At 61.6% G+C, this 26,295-nt stretch overlaps 1 protein-coding gene and 1 pseudogene across 2 annotated transcripts in view; one reads left to right on the top strand and one right to left on the bottom strand.

The window, feature by feature from the left end:
• Positions 1-26,295, bottom strand: part of SHANK2 (SH3 and multiple ankyrin repeat domains 2) — a 459,520-nt gene that overhangs the window by 232,227 nt on the left and 200,998 nt on the right. For both annotated transcript variants that reach the window (XM_046014851.1, XM_046014852.1), the window contains 2 exons: positions 16,210-16,379; positions 10,391-10,504 (listed from right to left, as the gene is read on the bottom strand). In XM_046014851.1, coding sequence (XP_045870807.1) covers positions 10,391-10,504; positions 16,210-16,379 — 284 coding nt within the window. The remainder of the gene's footprint in view (positions 1-10,390; positions 10,505-16,209; positions 16,380-26,295) is intronic.
• LOC123950120 lies at positions 20,818-20,994 on the top strand (annotated as a pseudogene).

Genomic DNA, 26,295 nt, shown 5'->3' with positions numbered 1-26,295 from the left:
CTGACATCGGTCTATTCTGGGGACCTGGCTCCGGGCCCTGTCTCCAGAACAGAGGACCCTAAGAGACCTCTGGGTGCTGGGGGATCAGCGTGCAGCCTGATCAGACGGGAGCCTCGGGACAGAGGAAACAGCTATGGTGCTCAACTCAGACAATGCAGCGGTCCCCGCGGGGGCTGGGGCTGTGCGGCGGGAAGGGTACTCCAGGTCGCAGCAGAGGGGACGGGGCTCCGGTTCACGGCTGTCACTCTTCGTCATGCCGTGAACTGAACTCCGGCCCCTCCCCCAAACCCCTACGCTGGAGCCCTGACCCCAAGGTGGCTGCATACGTGGACCTTCCGGGACGCAGTTAAGGTTCAGTGAGGTTACGTGAGGTCATGAGTGGGGCCCTAATCCCACAGGACCCACGGTGCCCTTCTGAGAAGGGAAAGGGATAGGGAGAGGTTCACAGCGGGAAGCCATGTGAGGACACGTGGCCACCTACAAGCCAGGAAGAGTCGTCACCGGAAACCCACGCTGGGACACCCGGACCGAGGACTTCCAGAACCGAGAACCAGGAGAAAGAAAAGTCTCGCTGTTCAAGCTCCCCCCGTCACAGTCTGCCACGGCCAACCTGGCGGAACGGCAGAAACCTCCTTCCTGCCCACCACGGTCCAGACAGGGATGCCCCCGCCCAGAGCAACGGCTGTGCAAGGTGACTTTTTGCGAGGAGCTGCAGACACACATCCCGCAGCGGCACGAGGCACGTGGGGAAGGAGGGCGGGGCTGGTACCGGCGTCACCGGGTTGCCATGGGAACCGAGGCAGGCAGCCACCACCGCCAAGGCTGGGAGGGGAGGGCACGCCCGGGACGCGGAGCGACGCCAACGACCGAAGCCACAGACGGACCTGGCAGAACCCTATTTCGGGGGCGAGGCTGAACGTGGAAACTGGTACTTGAAACACGGGGCAGCTGCTCAGGGGCCACGCCACGCACGGAAAAGGCGAGGCTCCAAGTGTCTTTTAATAAAATGGCGTAAAAGCAAGACGAAGGGGAAAGCCTGCGTGGTTGGGCCATGGTTGTTTAACAAACACGTAACCATTCGCAGAGGACAACGAGTCCTTGTGTTTGTTTCATGTTCCGTTAGGGAACAGCCCGTGAGTCCTCTGGAGGCCGGCTCTTTCGTGGCTTATTAATATTTTAGATTACAACTGTGTTAATAAGCCGCTTGCCTGTATTTTTAAATGTTCTAAAGATAACCAGATACGTTCTATTTTGGAGGAACCAACCGTGCCTGCGGTGATGTCTTGTAGAGGCTTCCTAGGACTGTGACAAACGGGGCTTCTGTTTAATACCGGAACTCCACTAGCTCCGGTCCCGCTGGTCCTAACCGGGACACGCCAGAGCCCTGGGGGGCAGCCCCCGCCCCTTCTGTGTCTCCCGGGGAAGTGTTCCCGGCTGGGGGAGAGCAGGTCATGGCGGTGGCCTCCTCTTCTGTTCCAAGAGCCCGATGTTTGGGCCTCCCTGCTGGAGGGGTGTCTCTAGGCGTCTACAGAGGTTCCGCTGCCCCCCTCCTTCTGCTGGTCACAGCACCCCACCTGTCCCAGGTGCAGCCAGTCATACTTCCCAAGCACACTCATCCCCCAGTTCTAGCAACAGGTTCTGGGGTGCACCTATCCATGACCCAGGTCACCCAATCAGGGCCAATCCCTGATGCCCGTCCAACAGGCAAGAAAGACATATTCTCTCTGTGCTGTACTTGGACTCAGAAGGACCAAGCCCGGAGCTCTCAGGGATCATGCTGACAAGTGAGTTGCCCAAAGGATACAGCTGTCAGAGAGGAAGGAATCAGTGCCTGAAGACACAGAGAGAGCTCCTGCGGGACATCATTTGAACACCTGGATTTAGCCATGCCTGAAGCCAGAACCCTGGGCTTTCCAATTATGTTGCGATATTAATTCCCTTTTTGGGGGCAGACGGTGTTGGAGGGAGCTCTGGGGTTTTGTCGCCTCCAATTAAGAAAGTGATAAAGAACAGAGGTCGTCCCCCTGAGCTGGGATGGGACAAGGAGAAGCCCTGGGTTAGAAGTTCAAAATCAGGTTTCCATGCCAGCTCTGCCTCAAGAAGGTATGGGATTCTCAGCAACCAGGAGCCCAGACTTCGCCAACAGAAAGACGCCTGAACCCTAAATCTGGATTTTCTCAAACTGAGACTAGAGACCCCAAGTTTTCCTGGGGGCACCTCAAGTCTTAGAGGAATTTTTATTCTGTGCTTCCATTTTGGTGATGCCCTAAAAATGACCCTTGCTTCTTTTTAAGAACAAAACTGTTCTGCCTTAATGGTTCACGTTCTCATAGACAATTTCAGTTTTTATAATCGGGTGTTTTTTTTTTAAATGTGGGAACGTTCCCTCCTCCAAGTGACCCACAGGTTGCTAAAGCAGGAGAGATCCTGCTCCGAAACCCGTGGCTACAACTCATAGGCTGGGTGACTCTGGACACATTGCTCAACGTCTCTGGGCCCATGTTCCCTTTTGTGCAAAATAGGAAAGGGGACTCTTAGCCTGGGGGACTACTTTGGAGATGAGAAATGTCCCATCCAGGGGCTGGTGCAGGACCGCTGTCACAGTGTTCAGTGACAGACCCCCGGCAGGGGCCAAGCCCAGACCCCAGAGTCTGACAAGTGAGCATGCACGTATGTAATCTGTCCAACCAGTCACCCTGAAGTCCTTTGCGTGACCTGGGCTTTGTAACTAGGTTAAGTTAGGTTAACGGCGTTAAGGGAATCATGTGGGCAAAGGGTCACAGCTAAGCTACCCCAAAGTAGCAGGGCTGGGTTTTCCAAAGATGGTCGTCCCTATACATTTATCTATAAGAAGCTCTTCTAGTCACCGCTTTAAATGGGAAGCCAGCACCCCCTCCCAGAGACAGAAGATGTGTTCCCATTAAATAAGGTGGAAAGGGGGTTATGGGTCACAGTTGGATTGGCGTGCCATCTGCAGGCTGCCCTGAGCCCATGCTTCTTCCATGGTAAGGAGAAGACTGGTGACCATGAGAGCCATGTGCAAGGGTCTCCGGCCTCCCAGGGAAAAGCCTGGCCACAGTCTGGGAACAGATGTGGTGAATGTATATTGCTGAGAATGGCTTTCTTATGTAATATATAAAGAGTGACCACAGATCAATAAGAAACAAACAACGCTACAGAAAAATGGGCAAAAGACCTAAACTGGCACTTGACCAAAACATGAAAAGGAAAATAAACAGCCATTAAACACACAAAAAAGTTCTCACACTCGGAAGGAATGGGGGGGACACAAACTGAAGTCCTGTGTGGACGTAGCAGGGCACAAGACCCACAGTGGAACGGTCTGCCAGCAGCATGTGCTGGCGAGATGCGGACATAGCGCTGCCAGGGACTAAACGTCTGTGCTCCCCAATGCATTTGTGGGATGGTATCTGGAGGAGGGGCATTTGGGAGGTAGTTTGGGTCCGTGGAGGTCATGAGGGTGGGGACCCCATGATGGGATTAATGCCCTTATGAGGAAAGACACCGGAGAACTTGACCATATGTGGGTACAGTGAGCAGATGGCTTGTCTGCAAGCCAGGAGGCCAACGATGCTGGTACCTCGACCTCAGACTTCCAGCCTCCGGCGCCAGGAGGAAAAAACGTCTGCTGGCTGAGCTGCCTTCTCTGTGCTACTTGTCACAGCAGCACGTACAGACTGATATGCACACTTAGGACATAGTTAAAGGATCCAGTGAGACAGAGGACACACCCAGACCTGACCACCACCCATCCTGGGGTATGAGGAAAAGCAGAACAAGTATGTTCACACCAGGGGGCAGGGACCACAGCAACGCTGCCCATGACAGACCTGGGCTGTAGGCAACCCAGGTGGCGCCCCATGCCAGGACAGATCGACAAAACCCAAAGAACGACCTAAGAGTGAAATGGGTACCCCGAGCCACTTACACAATCCAGACATCTAAGACAGATGTTGGGAGAGAAGCCAAACACAATACACCACACACAGAGGCTGATTCCACTTACACATGGTTCAAAATTGGCCCAAACTCCGTTACGTTGTTTAGGGATGACAAGCAGAGCGTCACAGACAAAGGAAGTGAATGACGTGCAAGCATGGTGGGCTTAGCAGTGGGGAGAGACGGTTCTGTTGCCACGGGGCGCGTGGGGCCTTCGGGGATGAGAGTCACGCGGGGCGGGGCTGCTGTTTTATAGCCATTTGCTAAGCGACACATCATGGTCAAAAAAATTAGAAACGCAAAGATCACGTAAGTACCAGACTGAGGACCGAGACATACAGGGGCGAAGTGATTCTTCTCAACGGCACCCAGTGTGGAGGTGTCTGCACAAAGAGGAGAACTTGAGGAAAGAAGTGAGATTTTGGGAATTGGAAGAAGCAATCCAGGAGCTTCCCAGTAGGGAAGGTGAGGCTGGGCAGGCGGGGATAAGTGAGCACATTCCACCTGTGGCCGGAGCAGTAGAATTCATCAGGCTGGACCGTCAGGTCTGATGACCATCATCTGCCTCACCGTTATCCTCCTGGCTACCACCGTCAGCAACATCACCAACACCACCAACACCCGTATCACCACCATCAGTACCACCACCCAACTGGCATCCCCCCCCCCGTGACCATCACAACCACCAACTTTTCCACCATCCACGACCGCTAGGTCTCAACATCTCAGACATGGCGGATCCTCTGGGGACACCCCAGCCCGGTGGATGAAGGTCAGCTTGGACGGACCGACGCTGATGTCCCGGCGTGGCCGCTTAGTCAATGTGCTGCTCTGAGCAGGTCACTTACGATCTCCGACCCTCGCCTAGAGACGCGACCACGTCCCCACCTCCTGTGTGCTGTGAAGGTCACGTGCGTCATCTGCGAAAGCTAAGTGGAGAGGCAAGGTCGAGGGGATGCTCCAGGGGACAGGGGTCAGGATTTGTGCTTTGGAAAGGCTGGAGTAGGGCTGCCTGGTCCTGCCGTGTACGGCTGTGACGGGCATCAGCACAGCCTCAAGAGATGCTGGGTGAGGGGAACGCAGCCACCCAGAGAGCGCACAGGGATCCCAGCAGCAGACCAGCTCGGGCCACAAGGACGCACCAGGAGTTAGGAGTGTGCAGTCTTGCACATGAGGTCTGGGCCACCCAGCTCTGTGGCCTTCAGGGGACCAGAGTCTGGCTGTCTCTGGATGCTGGGGACAGTGGCTGTTCACGCCACCTTGTCATCTTATGCTAAGCGGACGGGGATCTTCAGACCGTCCGGGCCTCTGTTTCGGCAGCTAAGACACCATGTGCTTGGCAGTGACTTGGTTTTGTCATTTTCTCGAATGGGGGACCCCGTGGCACAGCTTCTGCTTACACATGAGCGGTGGCCGAAAGCTGCACGCACATGCGTTCGCGCTCCGTGAACCGACTCATCGAAGGGCTCCGGGTGATGAGTCTGGATGTATTTTATCTGTTCCTCACCCGAGACCTGCCTTCGGGGACATGCCCTGTCATGGCTGGTGTGCGGAATCCTACAGAGAAAGGACCAAGCCACCGTCTAACCTGGCAGCCCGGATGGGGACACGATGGTAAGCGGAGGCAGCCACCGTCCCTCTCTCCATCCGTGGTGTGGGTCGGTCTTGGTGACGGCCAGTTTGAGGTGTCAACCTGACCAGACCAGGCACCCAGCTACTGTCATTGCCGTGAAGGTGTTCGGCAGACAGGGCCCGCGGCCCCCACAACCAGCTGACGGAGCAGAGATTCTCCTGGACGGTGTGGGTGGGCCTCCCCCATCAGTCAAGGCTTCTCGAAGAAGAAATTCTGCCTCACGACTGCAGCCTGAGCCTGCCCTGCGGATCTCAGACTCACCAGCCCCCACAATGCCTGAGCCGTTTCCTTCACGTGGATCTCTCCAAACGTGCATGTATCTGCCCAAGCCCACGTCCCTCTGCCTCTCCCGAGCGGTCAGTCACCAGTGGGGGCTCCTAGCCAGGAGCCACAAGGCCGAGCCCTGTGGAGTCCACGTCCCACGACGGTCCTTAACATTGGGAACAGAGAGGCAGTGGTGTGTGTCCCTTCTGAGCCAGAGGCCCCGAAAGCCCTTGAGAATGGGGAGGACACGGCAGGATGGAAGCCGCCGAAGTGACGGGCTCACGTGTTACAGCGGCTGACCTCACCCCACCTAATACATCCGCGGCAAAGCCCCATCCGGAAGCAGCCTGCATGCCAGGAGCGCAGGGAGGGATGCGCACACAGTCCCAGGACCACCGCACTGCTCCCTGCCAGGTGATACAGTGCGCAGCGTTAGGATCCCGAAGAACAGGTCCCAGCCCAGCCCGGTGAGCTCCTGGTGCTGGCACGCGGGTGTCTGCATAGGTCGGGGAGGATGGTTCCTGCCCTCCCTACTCCCCAGGAGGATGAGCGACCAGGAAGGAAAGCCTGTTGGAACCGGTGAGGTCATCAGAAGCACATGGTCCTAAGAGACGAGACTGAGGTTTGGTAGAGCAAGGGCTTCCCGCACTGAAGACACAGCTCCCGACCTTGCCGCACCACTGAGCCCAACGTGTATCCGTGAACCGGCCGGCGACCCGGGCCCCGCACGTCATCCTGTGGGGGCTGCCCGTGGTCCCCGACGTTCGTCATTGTGTGACGGGAAATCGGTCGGTTGGGCTCAGACACAAGGTGCCCTGAGCTGCCCCCGTGTGCTGGGGGTTCCTCGAATCAGTTACCACTTTCATTTAATGCGCAAGACTGCGATTCGCCGGCTAAACACTCACTTTACAACGCAGAGACGTGGGTCTCCCCAGACGAAGGGAACGCATGCAGCCCACAGCGGGCTGACCTGGGGCAGACCGAGCGCGCTGGGAGGAAACACGGGGCACGTCTGTTGTGCCATCTCCAGATTCTATATATACTCCAGGTTTGCTTAAAAGTGCAGTATTTTTAAACCAAAAAAATGCTGATCGTAAAAAAAAAAAATATGGGAGTTGGACTTGGTTTAAAATTTTAAAAAACTCTCTACTTATTTAAGACGCAGTAGGAAACAAAAGGTCAAGTCCCAGGCTCCGGGGAGTACCTGTCACACGTATCTAGCGTGGAAGGCAGAGCACACGAGGAAACCCCAAATCCAGGAGCAGCAAGAGAAGCGGCCCAACTAAAGGTGGACGGAGACGTGCCCAGATCCTTAGAAAGACACTGACCTCAGGAAGCAGCGCACGGAAGCTGCGTGCCATGATCCCCCCCGACCGGACTTCAGCACAATTCCTGCCACACCCACATGGCGGCCGCCCCTTAAGGGACCTGTGATAGCAGACGTGGGCGAGGACGTGGGGTCACGGGAGCCCCAGGAGACCCAGCAGCTGGGACTGCTGTCTGGATGTTTCCTCTAAAGTGAGACGCACTCCTGTCCTGCGACCTCGCAACGTGCTCCCGGCCACTTCCCCGTGACAGATGAAACCACGTCCACGGACAGGCTTGTACAGAAACTTTCCTATGATCCCACATCAAGGAGCGGCCCCAGTGCCGTCAGTGGGAGCATGAGTCGAGGTCTGCTGGGCGTACTCGTGCGACAGAACACTCCTCAGGGACAAACAGGGACAGATCACTGGCGCTTACGGCAGCGTGGCTGGTGATGAGCGCCTGAAGCCCAGGAGTGCGGGCTGTAGGGGTCTGTCCCTGGGCGAGTCAGCCAGTCGCACCGGCCTCCGCTGCCAGAGCCCCGGGGCAGGCGGCGTGGCCAGGAAGCACCCTGACAGAACTTGCGGGGTCAGGACACCTGCCCGAGTATGTTCGGAGACACGGGGGTGTACGTGTGCCAAAATGCCCTGACCTGTGCTCTCGTGCAGCTAAGTCTCACGGCGACAAAAGCGATCTGTAAGCCCTGCCCCCGAGAAAGCCCAAGGAAGCCAGCCTGGCGGGAGCCACTCCAGAACCGTCCCTACCCTGAAATCCAGGTCCGAGTCCGCTCCCCACCGCGCCACCGCCCTCCACCCCAGGACTGCGGGATGCCGCCTCCTCTGACCTGTGCCTGCCTCCTAGCAGGCACATAATTTACCCTCCCTGGTGGATAGAGGATCCCCCCTCTCACAAAGATACGTCTTAATGCCCGGCGCCTGGGAATAGCGACCTCACACGGAGAAAGGGAATGAGGCTGCAAATCAGCTTGCCTTCCGCTGGCCTATGCGGTGGGCCCAGGCTGACCACACGCGTCCTAACCCGCGGGGAAGGAGCAAGAGGGGGTCAGAGACGAGCAGCGTAAGGGACCTGGCCCCATTCTCAAGTTGGCAGGAGGGACCACGAGCCAAGCACACTGCAGCGTCCAGAGCCCGGAGACAACAAGGACATGCACTCTCCCCCAGAGCTTGCAGAAAGGACCACAGCCCGGCTGACATGGGGACCCGTGAGACCCACACCAGACTTCTGACCTTAGAACCACAAGATAACACATTTGGGACGCTGAAGCCACACTGTAGCCACTTGGGACAGCACGAGGAACTCCAGCTCCTCCGATCCTTACGGGCAGCACAAAGCTATGCTGCACGGGGCCGGAGGCACTCAGGAAATGTGCACGGGGCGGCGGCGGCGGCGGGTGCCACGGTCCAGAAGGGACTGGCATGGTGGTTTGGGGTCTGGGACCAGCCTACATGTTCTCAAGTCCCCCAGGACACACAGCCAGCCCCCAGAATTGGCTGGAGTCCCACGAATGTTGAACAGCAGCCTGGGTGGCCAGTGCCAGGTTACCAAAAGGACGACATTCTGCAGAGGCTTGCAAGGAGCTAGGAACATCCTTCCAGGAACGTCACACCCGACAGCTTTCCCACGATGGACATACACACGCCACTGTCCCCCAGGACCCCCTCCGGAGGGGAGCGTCAGCCTGGACGAGCAGCTCCGTGTCCGCCCGCCCTGCGGATGTCATGCCCGCGTGGGGGGTAGATGGGTGGAAAAGGCTCACGGCAGGAGAGGGTAGGAGGGGGCGCCACGGGCCCTGGCCTTCTGCTCCTTCTCTACAGGAGGACGCAGGGAGCAGGAGGGCCCGGGGGACCCGCACATGTGGCCATCCTGGGCTGCCCCGGCCAGCAGTACCCGGCGCCCATGTGCCTGAGTCTTTCCAAGGAAGGAACGTGTGCTGGAGAGCAGTGGCACCGAAGCTGGGGGGCAGGAGAGGCCGGAAGGACGAGAGGGCGGCAGGGGGTGCTCAGCGGCCTGGACAGGACGTCGCGCTCACAGCTCTCATTTTACCCTTCGCAGACTGGTGGGCTCGGGTGTGCTGCCTGCCCAAGAGGACACGGGTGGGCCAGGGGCAGCAGGCCCTGGAGGGCCAGGAGGTCCGGCTTGTCCTGGGGCTCAGGACGCGCACCACCACGCCCGGGAGAGCACGCTCCCACCCACCTGCTGCCCACGGACCTGCCCAGCCGCCTTCCCCAGAGAGCACATCCCAGCCTTCGCTTTCCACCTACGCGTAGGACACACCTCTTAGCTCGACACCCCCCACCACGCAGGGAGCATCACAGTTCCCTCTCCTGAGCAGTGGGGAGCCCGGCACACGTGGACACCCCCTCTGAAATCAAGTTCTCGGACAGGGAACCCACTGAGCACCCCCGAGGAAGTCTGCCAAGCCAGCCATGTGCGGGGCGCTCACCGCGCCTTCCCAAGCACGAGCTTCACTATCCCCGTCTCCCAGTGGTGCGGGCCTGCGGGGCAGGGGCCACGAGCCCGCACAAGCAGACAGAGCAAAGCCACCAGCCACAGAGTGAGGATGGCCCCTCCGACGTGGGCTGGGGGGTCTGGGACGCAGAACGCCCGCACGGAGCCCCTCTCCCTGCAAGACAGTCGGCGCTTAACGTTCCCCGAGCGCCATGCTTCCTCCCCAGTCTGCTGTATGCGAACGATCTCCTCTTAACGTTTTAATCACCCAGTCCTCCCGCAATCGGTTTCAAAGCGGTGCTCAGCAAAGGCTGCATCTGGAGCTCTGGGAGACGCGGGAGCGGTTTTCCTTCGCGAACGCCAGCCGCTCTGGGGCGGCGCTCAGTGACACGTCAGGGCGTGTGGTTTTAACGGAGGGCATGGCCGGGGCGGGGGCCTTCCAGGGCACAGGAGCTGCCCACGTGCGACCTCGGTATGAGAGATCGAGGACCGACCTTCCAGGTTCCGTTGACCCGCGAGAGCCCTTCCCCGATGGCTACAGCAAACGATCCAAGTTTTCTGGAACGTGTACGGAGCAGCCCCGTAACTAAAAGCTCCCGCACCGTCTTGCAACCTATTTTTGGTTTGGACAAAGCCCAGAGGAATCGAATCAACCCGTTTTGACGACAGGGAGAAGTCCTTGCTTTGAACGCGGCTCTCTCTGTCGGCAGGCCCCCCGGCCCGAGGGCCCTGGAGACGCGGCGCGCCGAACCACCTTACCTGCCTGGCTGTCCTTGGGCCTGCATGTGACCTCCTCCACGCACTCGGCCGGGAACCACCCGATGTGGCCGCGGGCGCTGCCTTCCCAGAAGCCTCCTTCGCCGATGCTCAGAACTGGAAGCAAGAGGGGGAAACCATTAGTGGGCGGGCTCGAGGGATCTGGGGGTGAGCGTGAAGAGGGGACGGAGAGAGGACAGGGCCGGTGCCGTCCTCCAGCCCGCACAGCCAGCGGCTCTGGTCCAGCTGCCGGCCGTCCACACCTCCCTCAGCTGTGGACAAGGGGACCTGTACAGTGTCCCTTGGACAGGACGGGGCCGAGGGCATGGACTCTGGGGTCCCCAGGTGTCTCTTCCCCTGAGCTTATAAGTGTTGGTCTCCCGGCATTGTTATCTGACCCCACGAGACCTGCGACTACTCTGTCCCCCCCGGCTGAGACGGCGGAGGGGAACTGCAAGTCGCCAGCGTCGATCATGCCCTGTGTCAAAGCGGCGGGACAGGTCACAACCTCCAAGGATGGGAGGAACAATGAGGTCACGCGTGTGCCCCTGCCCAGCTGGGGGAGGGGTCCAAGGGTCTGCCTGATCTTTGAAACCAGTCTGGGAAAAGACAGTTCCCAGCAGGAGAGAGAAGCGCAGTGAGAGGCTGTGTGCCGACCCCGTGTTCTGTCTGGCCTCGAGGCAGGAGCGTGGGAGAGAGGGGGGCATTCGGAGCCCTGCACCTGTGACGAGCTGGCCCGCCACTGAGGGCCTCTGACGGTGCAGACGGGGAGCACTGGAGACCCCTCCCCTCGGAGACGGGGGTAGAGGGTCTGTCCATGGGCCACTCTGCACGGTAGAAATAGGAAGACATCTCTTACGCGCTTCCTCCAAAAACCGACGCTGCCCCTTATATCCTAAGCGGCCCAGGTCGGGGGACGCACGCAGGCTCCCCAGAGAATCCAGACTGGAGAGGGTCACCGCGGACGGAGCGCTGTCTGGCAGCGACAGGAGGCCAGGCACCCGCCCATGTGCTGGACGGGCCGAAGCCACACGTCCGTGTCCGTGATACGCAGGGAAGCTTCTTGGACCCCTGCCTCGGCTCCCTCGCGGGTCAGAGCGGGTCCTGTTCGCGACGCTACCATGCCTGAGGCAGAGCCCTGTAACCCCATGCGGTGCCCCGTCCCCACTCACGGCTTCTCTCCGGACTGCCTGTCTGCCAGGGAGGCGGGTAAGACGGCGCGCTCGTGTGTGACGGACACCAACCCGCGCTTCTGAGTGCGTTCCCGTTATTCCGATGCCGGCAGGAGAGGGGGAGGCTGAGGAATGCCGCCGGGCCAGCGTCAGCTCCGTTAGGAGAGGGGGACGCAGCATGGGAGGAGAGGCCGGGGGAGGGCCCGGGACATCCCGTGTGCCCAGGGGGCGAGCGCTCGCTGGCGGCTCTCCTGGAGTGGGGGGGGGGCAGGGCACATGCGAGGGGCCGCGGGCACGACTCGACCCTGTTGCAACATGCGACTGTGTTTTAGGCCGTCGGCAGGACGGGCCTCCGCCCTTAGGGAGCTGCGACCCCCGGCCACACAGCGGGCACACTGGGGTTGGTGTCCACCCACCGTGTCCAGGTGGGAGCGTGTTCCCTACAAGGGCAGGGCGGCTGGGTGGGGCTCACCCATGAACTGACTGAAGGCACTGAAACGCAGACACTTCGTGCCCCGAGTACGAACAGTCCACGGGCTCTGAGGCCACAGCTGAAGCCACGTGGTGGGAGGAGATGCCCATCTAGGAGTCCACTAACGGGCCACTACGCAGGGCCTCTCCCCTCCAGAGACACAGGGCCCTGCCTGTACATTGGTGATCTAGCCCCAGGCTTGGGAGGGGCCATCGCTGCACCAGCCCCGCCCCCTCTGCCAAGCCCCACCCCGCCCCTGCCTGGGTCACTGAGGAGGGACCTCCTGGAGGGCCTGGACAGCCTTGGTTCCCCATTTTGTGCCAAGCCCCCCCGGAAGGCCGTTTGAATTTGAAGCCATCCTGGGCTTTCCTCTCCACATGAGCGTCACAAGGGGGATCAGAACAGGCACAGCCCTGTGCCCGGGAACCTGCCTGTGCGGAGAGGGGTATCGAGATATGCTTTCCCAGGGCACAGGCTCAGTGGATCCCTGGCAATATGAATACCTCCCCTCCACAGCTGAGCCGCAAAGATAGGGACACAGGGAGAGTCAGGGCCTGGCCAGGGGGCTGGGGGTTCTCAGCAGGACTGCACTCCCCCGGAGGGGGACAGCTGGGTTTCTGCGGAAATCCTCCCAGATCTCCTGCCCCTGCCAGCCAGGCAGCCAGGCCTCCTGCCTCTGCTGTGCGCCCTTTGAGACAATACCCTCGGCTCACCTCCAGCTACCTGTCTCCGAGAGCTGCCAACCAGGACGCCAGGGGCCGCACAGCAGGGCCGGGAGGGAAGGAGATGCACCAAGCTGCGTGTCAGTATCGACATGGAGACAACCCTTCCTACCTTCTAGATGCTTCCTTGTGCAAGCCAGACCTGCAGGCCATCCAATGCTCCTCAGTCAGCAGCTCCCACAGGACAAGTCAGCTGAAGTGGGGGGCATTGAGCACAGCCTTGAAGGACCACACAGTTGGGAGTTTGAGTGCCAGCAATGAGGGGCTGTGGGACTGGGCCCTCGGTCATCTGTCCCTTTCCCATGGCCCCTGTGCTGTGGACACTGTTGGTGCACTACTTGAGACACCTTCCCCGGGAGAGGCACCGTCCCTCAGCTCCTGCGAAAAAGGCTGCCAAAGGCTCGTCACTGACCCCGCTCTACTGAGTCTCCTTCGGATATGGGAGCCCTCCAGCCCAGGAGATGGTGCCCCACTCCCCAGGGACCGGAGCCAGGACATGGGGCACCCTCGCATCACCCCTGGGGCCGAGCTCCTGCTCCCTGACATGGCTCCAGCACTAACTTGGGGCACACCCAATACGCTGGAGAGGGAGCTGGGGGAACGCACGACCTCCTCCTTCCGGAACGGAGCGCGTGGCTGGCCGTTACCAGCTGTCCAGGCAGGAACACACCGTGGAGACAGGAAGTCTGCTTCCTGTCCCTCCCAGACGTGTTGAGACCACAAACACGGGCACCACGGGGTTAGGCCAGCAGCGGGCGGCCCACAGAGCGAGTGGCCGGGACAGACAAGGCAGGTGTGGGGGGGGCTCTGTGGGCTCGGGGTCCAGACAAGCTCCACCTGGAGCCTCAGCCCCCCGGGCACCTGCTGTGGGAGCCTGGGAGGTCACCCCCAGATTTACCTTGTCTGCAGAAGAAGGGATTTGGGTTGAACCGTGCCCCAAATTTCTAGGGTGGCGCCCGGCCCCAAGGCCCTCAGAATGGGGCTCTATTTGCAGCTGGGGTCATTAAAGAGGTGATCAAGGTCACTGAGGTCACTGGGGGGGCCTGATCCCATAGGACCAGGGTCCTTACAGGAGGAGGGGACCAGGACACAGACACATACGGAGGGACGACCCCGTGAAGACCCAGGGAGACCACGACCGTGAAGCCTGCACCTGGGGCCTCGGCCTCCAGGACCGGCGGACAGAGAATCCCGTGGTTCAAGCCACCCAGACTGAGGGGACTCTGACGACCCCCGAGCAAACCAGCAACTTTGGCCCACAGGAGCCACGAGGTTCACGGAAAACTGTACGTGAGTATCAGCTGCATGCGTGGTAAACAGTAGGCACTCACGACGTGCGTGGTAGGCAGCAGGCGCTCACGGATGGAAGCCTCCATCTTCGTGTGTGTGGAGCCCCAGGTGCAAACGGAAGCCGGTGTCCCCGGGCGGGCTCCGCAGGCATCTACCAGCCCAGCCCGGAGCCCCGCGCGGGACCTCGGAGCCGCCAGCCACCCGGCCTGCACACGCCGCGTCCTTGTTGAGGGGACAACGGAAACTGCCCACGCGCAGGGGAGAAAGTCTACCCTGCGATGCGTTCTGGGACTGAAGTGTGAAGTGGCAGGTGGTGTGACTTTCTGCGTGTATGCCTTGAACGTTAATGACGCGACTGACATGAATATTGCGGAGAAGTCCGTAGGACGGTGCGGGCACTCATACTTACAGGTGCGGTGTGGAAGGTGCCGAAAGGTGAGCAGAGGCAGCCCAGCCTGGTGGGACACCTGGGGGCCAGCGGGAGGGGAGTCGGACCAGTAAGTCCCTCTCCACGGCCGGGAGACTGCACCCCGTCCACAAGGCAGGGCTGCGGGGAGAGCGAGGGGCCTGCGGGGAAAACCCTCAGTGTGAGCTGCCTGAAAACCAGAAATCCGAAGCCAGGAAAGCACGTACCCTAGAGACTGGGGGGTGTCCCCACACGGGAAGGAGCCTGAGAGGGGTCGCAGCCTTGCCCATCCCCGACTGACCATGCACAGAACAGACACGGAGCAGCTCGGCTGAGCTCCTGATCTGGGCTGGCCCGGAGTGGTCACCCAGGGAACCCACCGAAACAGAAGAAATGCCCACGACTTGACCCGCCTAACATCTACGACACCATAGAAGATCACCAGACACACGAGGACCGGCCTGAGGAAGCCCATTCTCAGGAGCGGGGAGGACACCAAGCAAGCGCAGCCCGATGTGACCCTGACCTTGGACTGCAGATGAGGACCTCGGCCGAGCCAGGGACCTAACACAGCACGTGCTTTCAGTGAGCGAGAAACCCCGACAGAGTAACTGGAGTCCAGTAAGACGAAATGAGTGGGAAAAAACGACGCGTGGAAACTCTGGAGTTTGAACACGTGACCTCTGGAGTTAACACATGCACGAGGTAGACTTAGCTGGGAAGGGAACGTTTCGGGGAAAAGGGTCTGGAACTAGACCCGCAGAAGTCATCGGAGGCGAATGAGAATGCCGGAAGAACGCGCGGAGCCCCTGGGACTTGGCCCTGCTCCCAGCTGGCCGCCGTGTGTGCAGCCGCACGGACGGCCAGGAGGAGCCGCGGGAGAGCAGGGCTCCCCGTGCTCGGAAACTTGCAAACCCCAGCCGAGCGCAGCCACGTTCGTGCAGGGCACAGAGGAGGACGCTGAGTTATGGGCCAGCTCGGGCCCGGGGGTGACGAGGAGGGGCAGGCAGGATTTGGCCCTGGCCTGCCGACCTCTAAGGGGCGCGCTGTGATCACCTGCCATGCGTCTTCGGAAAGCCTGTCCTCCAACGGCAGGGCCCACGCATGCGTGGTGACCCCTCCTTGCTCTCCCCGGAGAGTCCGGCTGTGCCCACACCTGCTCCCCCGGCCAACCTCCGGCCCACGCCCCAATCACACCCATCTTCCCGAACGGCCCAACATACCTGACTGGCCTGCTCAGAAGCCATCGCTGGCTCCCCAGTACCCTGGGAACAAAGCCCAACTCCTTGGCCTGGCACCCATGGAGACCTTCTGTGCTTTTCAACCACTTTCCAGGATTCTGCTTTGGGAATCCTCCCCCCCGCCTGGTGGCTTCCCCTCCCAGGTCCAGCGGAGGCCTCCAGGCTGTGGCGGACCATCCCCCGACATCCCTCCCTGACTCCCGAGAAGACGTGTCCAAATCCCACCCGAACTAGGCCCCGGCCCCGTGCCACGTCTTCCCGGGGCGCTCAGGGGTTTCCTGGGGGGGAAGGAGCTCTCCCCCGCCCTGTACTTGCTGCAACGGAATCTCATTCCCGACACGCGTGTGATGCCAGAACGGCCGGTGAGCCCCGTCTGCTCCCCGTTCTGCCCTCCCAGGCTCCGGACGTCCCGCAGGGGCCCGGGGAAGCAAGGCCTCTGACGCCGATGCCCCAACAGGGGGTCAGCCAAGGCGGCGGGGACCTGACCTGATCCTGCCCGGAAGCGGAGTGGACACTGACCTTTGACCCTGTCGCCGCGGTGGAGGGGGATCTCGCCGTCGACCTGAGGGTGGTATGGCTTGACGACGACGAAGAGCCTCCCCGGGACCGCGCTGTACAGCTTCCGCTTGGGCTCCGGGTACTCGAAGGCGGACAGCGCGTCCTTGCTGGCACCGGGCAGGAAAGCCGGCCTGAGGGGGGGGCGGAGAGAGAGCGAGAGGGTCAGGGCCCGAGACAAGACACATCACACTGCGGGCCCACGGCCCAGCAGTTCACAGCCGAAGCCGCGCTGCGAGCCATCCTGTGGGAGCGAGGGCGTGACAATGCCCGGGGGTCTGCGATTAAGAGACTCGGGCGGTACCAGCGGCTGCAGGTCGGGTCACACCTGTGCCCGCCAGCCTGCCCACAGCGGCCCTGCTCGCATCAGCCCCGAGACGGACACGAGCCGAGCACCCGCCCAAGGACGAACGGATAGACACAGTGCGGTCCACCCACATCGCGGACTACGATCCAGCCTGGAAAAGGAAGGACATTCTGACACCTGTAAAGGTGGACAGACCCTGAGGACGTTACAGTCAGTGAAAGAAGCCGGAAAGGAAAGGCAGACGTTCCTGGTACAGTTCGATGGACGGGAGGTGCCTGGAGTTGTCACGTTCCTAAGACAGTGGGCTCCGGAGCCGGGGAAGGGACAGGGGTCGGTGTCCCAGGGGGACAGAGAGTGGACAGTGGGTGCCAGAGCCAGGGAAGGGATGGGGTCGGTGTCTCAGAGGGACAGAGAGTGGACGGTGGGCGCCAGGGCTGAGTGAGGGATGGGAGTCAGTCTCAGGGGTACAGAAGAGAGGACAGTGGGTGCTGGGAATGGGGAAGGGACGGGGGTCAGTGTTTCACGGGACAGAGTGAACGGTAGGCGGCAGGGGATGGATGGGAGTTGGCATCTCACGGGGACAGAATTTCCATTTGGGAAGACGTGACGTTCTGGAGACAGTGGGGACGGCCACACAACAGTGTGAACGAGCCTAATGCCACAGAACATGAATGCCCCGAAGACAGTTAAGGTAGTAAACTGCATGTCATGTGTCCTTTAACGCAGCTCTTAGAAAAATAAAAACCAGGGGGCACCTGGGCGGCTCATTGGGTGAAGCGTCCGAGTCTTGATTTTGGCTCAGGTCACGGTCTTGGCGTCAGGAGATGGAGCCCGGCGTTGGGCTCTGCACTCAGCGGGGAGTCTGCTCGGGGACTCCCTCCCACTGCCCCTCCCCCTGCCTGCACCCACGCGCACACACACCCGCGTGTACTCTTTCTCTCTCAATAAATCAATCTTTAAAGAAAGGAAAATCAAAGACCCTCGCGATGCAGAAATCGGGGCAGACCCCGGGTCTCTTGACATTTTTTCCGCTCCCCTGTGCAGGACAGCCACTCCGGGTGAGGGGACGCCCCTGTCCCCGGAGAGCTTTGATGACCACACGCGCCACTGCCCCAGCCCTGTGGACGACTCACCAGATGCGGGGCCGCCTTCCTGCTTTATGTTTTCTCACAATGAGCCACTGTTCCCAAGCCCGCGTCCCGGCGGGAGGGCGAGACATGCCCCTGCCGGCTAGTCAGGGGCCTATGCAAGGCCAAGGAGCAGCTTCACAGGCAACAGGCCACGCAGTTTCCGTCAAACATCCCTGCACCATCGCGATGGGTGGCCGGAGCTGCCATGTCCATGCGGGGGGCAGAGGGCACGCCCACCCCCGTTCTAACCATGGAGAGTCCCAGCGGTCATGCTGGCTCGTTATCCCAGGATGGGGGCTTCCGAGAAACCACGGGGACGAATGCGGGCAGGGAGTCCAACCTGGGGAACCACACTGGGTCTCAGGAGGGGCCCACTCGTGTCAGAAACTCGCGGCCACGGAGGGCAGGGTCTAGAGCGTTCTGTGAGGAAGGTCTCCCCTCTAGGCAGGGGCTGCTGGGGGCAGGCTGGCAGGGAGAATTCCAGAAGCTGACAGAACCCCTCCGTGTTCCTTTGGTCCCATGCTTTTCCCAGATCTGTACCCTTGATCGACGACCCCCGGTCTGTGGGTAGAAGCTCAGAGTGTGGCCGTGCTGGGCTCTATGTGTGACATTGTCACTTGCATCGCGACTCGGGGAGCTGGCCAGGGTGGCCCGTGTCCACATATGCAAAGCCGGAGGCTGGGACATGCTCAGTGTCTACCCTTGCGATCAGCACATGGGGAAGGACTGACGGCTGGGTCTGTCTGACCCCAGTGGCCAGAGCCCGCCTGAACCCACATGGGGCAGAACTGTCCTGAGTGCCCTCTAGGGCTCCGAGGTCCTCCGTCCTCACGTTCTCCTGTCCCGAGAGATACCATTCCCCTCCCAGAGCCTTCTTTAATCAAGTTCCAGCCACAGACGGAGGTCACAGAATCCGGTGGCCCAGGTGGCTTTGCCCAGTGGCTCCATATCACCTTGTTTAACCTCTCCCGGCCCAGCCAGCTACAGCTCGACGGACAGAAAAACCCAGATGTTCCCAGTGATGGCTAGCCCGCATCGCAGGCACACCAGGGGCTCCTGGAGCAGGTGACTTTGGCAAGAGGCATGCTGTGTGACCCCCTCCGGTCCAAGGAAACAGCATGGCAGGCCAGCGGGAGGGCAGGGAGGAAGGGCAGTCTGGGTCGCGTGCCTGTCACATGAGAGAAGGCGGGAAAGCCAGAACAGCTCCGCCAAGTCCCCACCTGCGAGGACGCTGCCAGCACCCTGCCTGGGGACATGAGTCATTCATTCGATCGGCCTCATTCCAGCCTGACTCAGGGCTCCCTTGGCCCGGGACTGAGAGCTGAGAGGAGAGCAGGGACCAGGCACGCGGGAGGGCTTCCTCTTTGGCTTCCAGATGGGGGAAGTGGGTCTTGGTGACCAAGGGGACATAGTTTCTCTGCAGCAGGCAATGTGGCCCCCGGGGTCACTCCACCTGGACCCAAACAGCTCGGAAGAGGCCTGGGGCAGGCAGGCTTCGGGAGAAAACCACACGCCAGGGTCCCTGGGCCTCTGGACGTGCGCAGTGGCTGAATTATCCTTGCTGCGCCGGCCACGTCCGCACTGAGCGAGGGCAGGGCAAGGCCCAGCACTGGGGCTGCAGGAGGGGACATGAGATGGGACATGAGGGGACATGAGGGGACAGAGATGGGCAGCTCGGCTCCCGGCGGCTTTGACAGAAGTTGTGCTCTCCGTCCTGCCTCCCCCACATGGAGGCCCCCCCCACCCCGCATTCTCCACCTGTTCTGGATTCTTCCAAGGAAGCAGGTCCCTGCGTTCTGCCCCTCCCCCTCCCCGGGTCCCTTCCTGTCCAGGCAGCACTGGGACGCTGACTGGGGACGACGTCAGCCACCACGTCTCCTGCAGGGTCTGGGAGCGTCCAGGTGGGAGCCCCTTCCCTGTGCCCGCACCTCCCGTCCAGTGCACGTGGTCGGGTTCAGGTCCCTCGGGGCCACACGCTTCCCCTCGGGGGGGTCCCACAGGCCATTACTCCCGTGGCCTCTGGCTTCCCTGGGAGCCAGGTCTCAGCGCCTGCATCTCTGGGAGGAGCCAGGGCCAGGGCGCAAGAGGGACCCCGGCGAGGCCGCCAACGGGCCCTTCTCCCCGACCTAAATACGCCCTGGGCTGTCCTTCCGCAGCACCTCTTCCCCAGGGCGGGGGCGGGGGGGGGCTGTCGCCTGCATGGTCATCCCCCTGTGTAGCGGGAGGCCGCTGCCCCCGGATCTCTGGGGACGTGCCATGGGGTCCTGGCCTGAATGGTGCCAGGCCCCAAACCGGGGCTGCATCAACACCAGACTCCCGGCCTGTGGGACCAGCTCCGACCCGGCTCCCCCTTCATCTCGTGCTCTCCCCTGAGGCTCTCTGAGTCTCGGCTCTATCCCTGTCCCTTTGTTCCCGGACCACTGCATCCAAACTGGACTCTGACCCGGTCTTCGTGACCACGGCTGCCCGGGGAGCGTACGGTTTCCCTCCGGGTCACATCGCTCGTGTATCCATGGGCTGATTTATCATCGGATTCTGAGGACGGGGAGCACCTCCGGCTCATTCCCCGCCAGGGACCCTGTGCCCAGTGCACAGCGGGCCCTCCGCTGAGTGGACCTCGTCGCCACTTGCACACCTATTGGCCTGGGGTCTCCACCCGCTGGGTGACCACGGGGCGCAGCCCCTGCCGTCCGGACCCCCGACAGCGGCAGGCGGGTTCGCACCTGGTGGCGAGCGGCCACGGCTTGAATCCTGGCTCCGGGGGACGCGGCTCAGCGGACATCGCAGAAGAGGCGCCTCGGGGCAGAGGCTCCCAGAACGGGCTCTCGCCGGGGCCGCTTCACCACCTGTGGTCGACGGAAGAGCTCACTTTCCGCCAAACCAGAACCCGGACGGGGACTGGGACAGAACCCATGCTGTGCTGCGTGTTGGGGCGCAGGTGGGGCTAGGACGGGGGTCAGGAGGTGCGGCCGCCCCACCTCCCCGTCCAGAGCCGTTTCAGCGCTGCAGGCGACGGAGCGGAATCATCGCTTTCCGTCTCAGGACACTTTGGAGGCCTTGGGGTCCTCGCGGGTCTTGTTTTACGGCGTCTGTGAAGCATCCGTCCTTTGCAGCCCATTTTGAAAGGACGGTTGGAGCTTTGCGCAGTGGCACTATCATAGCCAATGAGGTTTATCTGAGGCGCGATAATTGCTAATTGAAAGGACGGTTAGACGCGTAAAACTGCTCGTCGGTCTGGGACCCGTTTGTTCTCCCGTGGAAACAGAGGTGCGCCCGCCAAGCTTGTGTCCGATGGGAACTCCCACCTCAGGGCCGGCACGTCACAGCGGGAAGCGGTGGGTTGGTTACCCCGGGCCTGGTCAGGACGCCCGCAGCACTCGGCACATCGGCCTCGCGGGGCTGCGGACTCAGCCCATCGGCACCTCCCAACGGGGGCAGGACCGAGGGGGCCAGCACGTCCCCCGCGCAGCCAGCGGGCTGAGGGACCATGATGGGTCGTCGCCCCGGGTGCTGGGGAGAGAGCGTCGTCTGAGCCACACGTCGGGCTCCCGCAGGAAAGGGACTTGGGGACGACGGGAATTTACGGTGTGACGCGTAGATGCACAGACACTTTCCCTTCCACGGTTCTGCCTGCTCCCTGCCCTGAACGCAAGCTCCCCGAGGGCTGGTTGCTTGTGACTTTATCCCAGGTACCTAACGGTGCTTGGCACACACTAGGTGCTCATTCACTGCATGTTGGACCCAGGACGGGAAGGATGGGTGGGTGGTGGGTGTGGGACGGGCTGGTGGCTGGAGAGAAGCGTGGGGGGGGGGGTGAAGACGGGGTAGACGGATGGAGGGAGCAAGGGAGAGGAGGACGGAGTGTGCTGGTGTTTGAACCGGTAGAGCTGGGTTAGAGCAGCTACTTCTACCCAAAGTTACGAGAGGAAGGGGAGGAATGAGGTAAGAAGACAGAGCAGTTACCGCACCTGGCACAGCCCCTCCCGCACACGTGCTCGCATGCACACCACACGCCACACGTGCTTGCCATCGTCACGGAACAGGGTTACGCACCCATGATCTTGTCTCCATGCTAGCAATTGTATGTCTCCCTGAAAATGCAGCATGTGATTGCACGTCCGTTCTCTATTTTTAGCTCGACTGTATTGAGGGCTGTTGGTATCTATCCATTTACTTCTCCATCCGCCCGACCATCCATCCACTCATCCATCCATCCACCCGTCTGTCTGTCCATCCATCCATCCATCCACTAACCCATCCATCTGTCCATCGACTCAACTATCCACCTTCCCACTTGCCCAAACATCATATCCACTCGTCCACCCAAATTTCACAAGGACCCCGCCAGATGCCCAGCTGACCGATTACTACAGGGTAACCTCTTGAAGCCTAGTTTCCAGTCTTCTCAGAGGGGACAATCCCCTGTGCCTGGAGAATGAGTCAACAGGAACTACTCTTTGCAGGGGGGATGTGAACATTAGCGGCATTCCCACTCCCTGCTTCTCCCGGAAAGGGGGTCACAAGTTGCCCGTGGGCTCCAGCTGCCTCCAACAGACACCGGAGTGTGGGTCACTGGGCAGGGAAGTCCAAGTGAACCCAGCTCCCATCTGGGCAGCTCTGTGTCCTGAGCCACTCTGCAGACGGTCAGGTCCCTAAGTATCAATCCATGCCGGGAAAGGCTTTGTCAAACAGGGAGGAATTAGTTCCTCTAGACCAGCAGCCACGGTTCTAGGCACCAGCACTGATGTGCGATTCCCCACGGAAGCTAAAGCATCTTCTCATCCCAGGTTAATCTGAGCCTCACAAAGCCCCGTTTTACAGATGGGAAAACGGAGGTTCCACAAATGTGACCTAGACACAGAGGTACAGAGCTGACCACACATCCTGCTCCTCGACGCCAGCCCAGGGCTCCCAGGAGGCTTCCTGGTCCATGCAGTGATGAGCCCAGGGGACCATGGCCTCTTCTGCAAGGGAAGGCGTCCGGGGTTAGGCACTGTGTCTATGGCCGCAAGAGCCAGAGCCCCGCGGTGCCTCAGGGCTGGGAGTGCCATCCCCCCTCGGGAGAGGAGGCCCGGGTGCCCGACTGGGGCCGCTCCAACCCGCCTGCACGGGGAGGATGGTCTGAAATTCCCTACCCCAGACTGTCAACATTTTCCTTGTGATCCATCCAAGAACAGCCAGATGGAATTCCAACCACGCTGTTTGGTATGAGAGGTAAGTCACTGAATTCTCAGTATCAGAAAATTGGTGGCTGGCTGTGGGCGATGTGGATGAGTGAACTGAGCCATTTCCCAGCTAGCCCGGGTGACCAGGGACCTGTCAGGGTTGGGGCCTGCTGAAATCGGGGTGTCCCAGGTTTCCGGCTTGCTCAGGGTGGGTGGAAGGCAATATTGCCAGTTTGGTGGTCTGGTGCCACGTCCAGGGCACCACGTCTGGCCCCAAAGGTCCCAAGATCATATCTGCTGACTGTCGTCTCTTCGGGGGGGAAAGCTCAGACCCTGCTTCCCCGTATTATCGGCACCAGCTCCGCTCTGCCCTGGAGCCAGGACGACACACAGGAATCCTCGGCGCCCACCACCCTGTGCCCTGTGGCCCCAGCATGGGCTCTGGGCTCTGGCCCCCCTCTGGGGCTCCAGTCACAGCACCCTACACTCCAGAGCCTCCCCATGAGGCCCGAAGAAGGGACCTGGGGAGGGATGGTCATCAAGGTGTCCCATCCCACTGGCCGCAGGGACACGGGCTGGGGCAGCAGCACGAGCCAGGATGTCTGTGTCCCCGACAAGTGCGACCCACCAGCACCAGCTTTGCGGCTCTGCCAATGCTCTCTGTGGTGACCCAGGCAGCTGCAGTGGGGTTTCTGCCCATTTGCGAGCCCCAGGCCACCCCTGGCTCCGGCAAGAAGAGGGCGGGGGGGGGGAAGACGATATGTCCCCTCGGAGTCCCCAAGGAACGGGGAACAGTTCTGAATGTCCACCCTTCCTCATACATCCCACTCTCTTCCCGTCACAGCGGACTCCCCCCTCGCCACCCCCCACCCCAACGCCCAGTGGGGCCACTGCTTTCCCCGCTTCGGGATCTCCCCTTCTCTAGGGAGCCCCCTGCCGCCCCCGAGGAGCTCTGAGCCCTGGGGGGCTCTGCCAGGGGTTCCTGTGTCCCCATGCCCTCCACTCCCTCCGTAACCTCTGGTGGGGGGACATGGCAATTCATGGGTTCATGCGAGCGACCGAGAGAGCGAACTCTGAATGTCCCCGAACACAGAAAGAGAACGAGCGGCGGGGGAGGGGCGGTCTGCCAGGTGCCGGGACACGGACTCCTCAGCAGCCAAGACGTGCCTGCTCCCCTGGGGGGCCGTTGGCCTGCCCTGCATCACCTCCAGGAGACAGACGTAAACCCAGGCAGTCCCACTCTTTACGGACCCTCCTCCTGACCTCGGGGTGACGTGCCATTAGCGGCCCGGGTTGGGCCGCGCCTGCCGCACCTGGCCCGTGGCCGGCCCTGTCCCCACCCTGCTGGTGGGCGCCCACCTCCACTCCCTCTCTGGGTCAGGATGGGCACAGGAGAGCAGCTGTTGCACTGAGTTCTCACGGAGGACACTGGCTCTCTGCCCCCGTGGGAGAGCCAAGCTTTGGTCCCTGTGGCCCAAAGAGGCAGGCAGAGGGCTCGCAGGGGTGAACGGTGACCCGAGCCAGAGCGGCACCACCGTGCCCTTTCACAAGCCTGACAAGATGGGAGCTTCATCCCCTGGCAGGGGGTGCAGGGACAGCTGCATTCCCCTGACCCCGGAACCTTGCAGGACTCCCCGGAAGGGGTGCAGTCTCTGATTCCCGACCTGGGGTTCTACCGGGTGAGCAAAGCAGCTCTGGGATCCGGGGCCCCGTGTCGGGCTGGCCTTCCTTCCCGGGAGCTCGCGGACGCGCAGGCACCGCTCACAGAGCACAGACCGCTAATGCCGATGTCACCTTCCCCCAGAGGGACCCTGGGCACAGGCTTGCAGCTGGCCCGGCTGCTCCACACTGGGACCCTCCCCGGACCGCCGGCTCCCCACCCTCTGCAGGCTCCTGGCCCCTCTGCCATCTTGTCCACCCCAAACCCCACACACCTGCATGTTCCCAGCGTCCCATGGCCGCGCTAGGGAGACGAGGGGGACTTGCACAGACTTGCTGAGCCCCTGCACGTCCCGCCCAAAGGCTCCAGCTTGGAGGGAGGCCACCAGCCGGCCACAGGCCGCATGAATCTCTCCTGCTCTCAAAAGTCCACGTCCTCCCCCGTGCTGAGCTAAACCCACCCCGGAGATGTGCCCTCGGTAGGACGGTGCCCAGAATGCCTCTTCGTGCTGAGAGGCCGGGGCAGCGTGCCAGGTCACTGGAGGGATCCCGCTGGGACTCAGGTCCTCCCCTCCATGAGGACTCAGCGGTGGGGCCTTGGGGCCATGGTTCTTAGGGATGTGGACGCGCCACGCCGTGGGCCACTAGAGGGCACCATCGTGGGCACCCGGCGCCGGCTTGAGAGGTGCTGCAGGTCCCTGGGTTCTGACCTCTGTGGGCCTTGGCCTCCCTGCCTGGCACTCAGGTCAGCGGGCCGGGGAAGGCCGGCTCCATGGAGGACGCTCACCCGGACCCCAGCACACAGGCCAGCCAGGGAGGATGCTGGGCAGGGACTCGGGCAGCTGGGGAGACCCTGGGGTCCCTCCCCCGGGCATCGTCTGTACCTGAGGGGGGACCACACCGATGTGCCCATCATCTCCCGGCTGGGGCTCCCGGGGCCTCGCTCGGCATGCAAGAAGACGGGCTCTGCCCGACCGTGGGCTAAGGGCCTGGCGTTCCCACCAGCCGCGAGGCAGAAAGCGGGGGGCAAGGCGGGAATGTGGACCAGAGGCCAGGAGGCTGAGTCTCCCTCAACGGGGCTGAGTGAGCTTCTTCACCTGGACAGTGACTCCAGGGCCAGCCCGACAGGCGAGAGGGTCTTTCTAGTGGTGCCAACAGCCCAGAGCAGCAAACGCTTCCGGGGAGCCCCCCATGGGGCTGATCGGCCTCAGAATGCGTGGTGGACGGTTACCAAACTCTACTTACTTGTCCCAAACCACTGGCCTCCTCACAGGAGGAAACCTGGAGCGGAACGGTCAGCTGTCTGCGTGGGCACACGGTGGGGCGGAGCCTAGCTGGGACGGCGACCCGCAGATGCAGACGGAGGGGTGTGCCGGGCCAGGCCCTTCCCTCCACTGCCTGCGGCCTTAGCCCACCCCGGCTTCCGCGAGAACCGGTGAGGGCTCTCGGGGCACCCCAGGCCACCCCGAGTCTGGCAGCCGGTTTCCTCCTCGCAAGAGCCCCATGGGCTGTGCCCAGCCAGCGCCCGTCTGCCCTGGGAAGGGGTCAGGCTCGCAGCTCTGAAGACAAGGACAGAGTGGAGGGACTCAGCCCCCACCCCGAGCCCCCACAAGGCCCAGGGGCGATGCTGTGGGGTCCTGTATCTGGCGTCCCCCGTTACCCGGGCTGGCCTGTACGGCTGCTTCTACACCAAGGCGTGGCTTGAAAGGCCAGACTGTGGTCTCCCAGCCGGGAGGCAGAGAGCCTGCCGTGTGGCTCAAATGCCCACCGTTGCCTCACATCCCAGGGG

This window comes from Meles meles, chromosome 8, assembly GCF_922984935.1.
Source record: "Meles meles chromosome 8, mMelMel3.1 paternal haplotype, whole genome shotgun sequence".
In the NCBI taxonomy this organism is placed as follows: domain Eukaryota; kingdom Metazoa; phylum Chordata; class Mammalia; order Carnivora; family Mustelidae; genus Meles; species Meles meles.
This window is presented reverse-complemented; position numbering and strand designations above follow the sequence as displayed.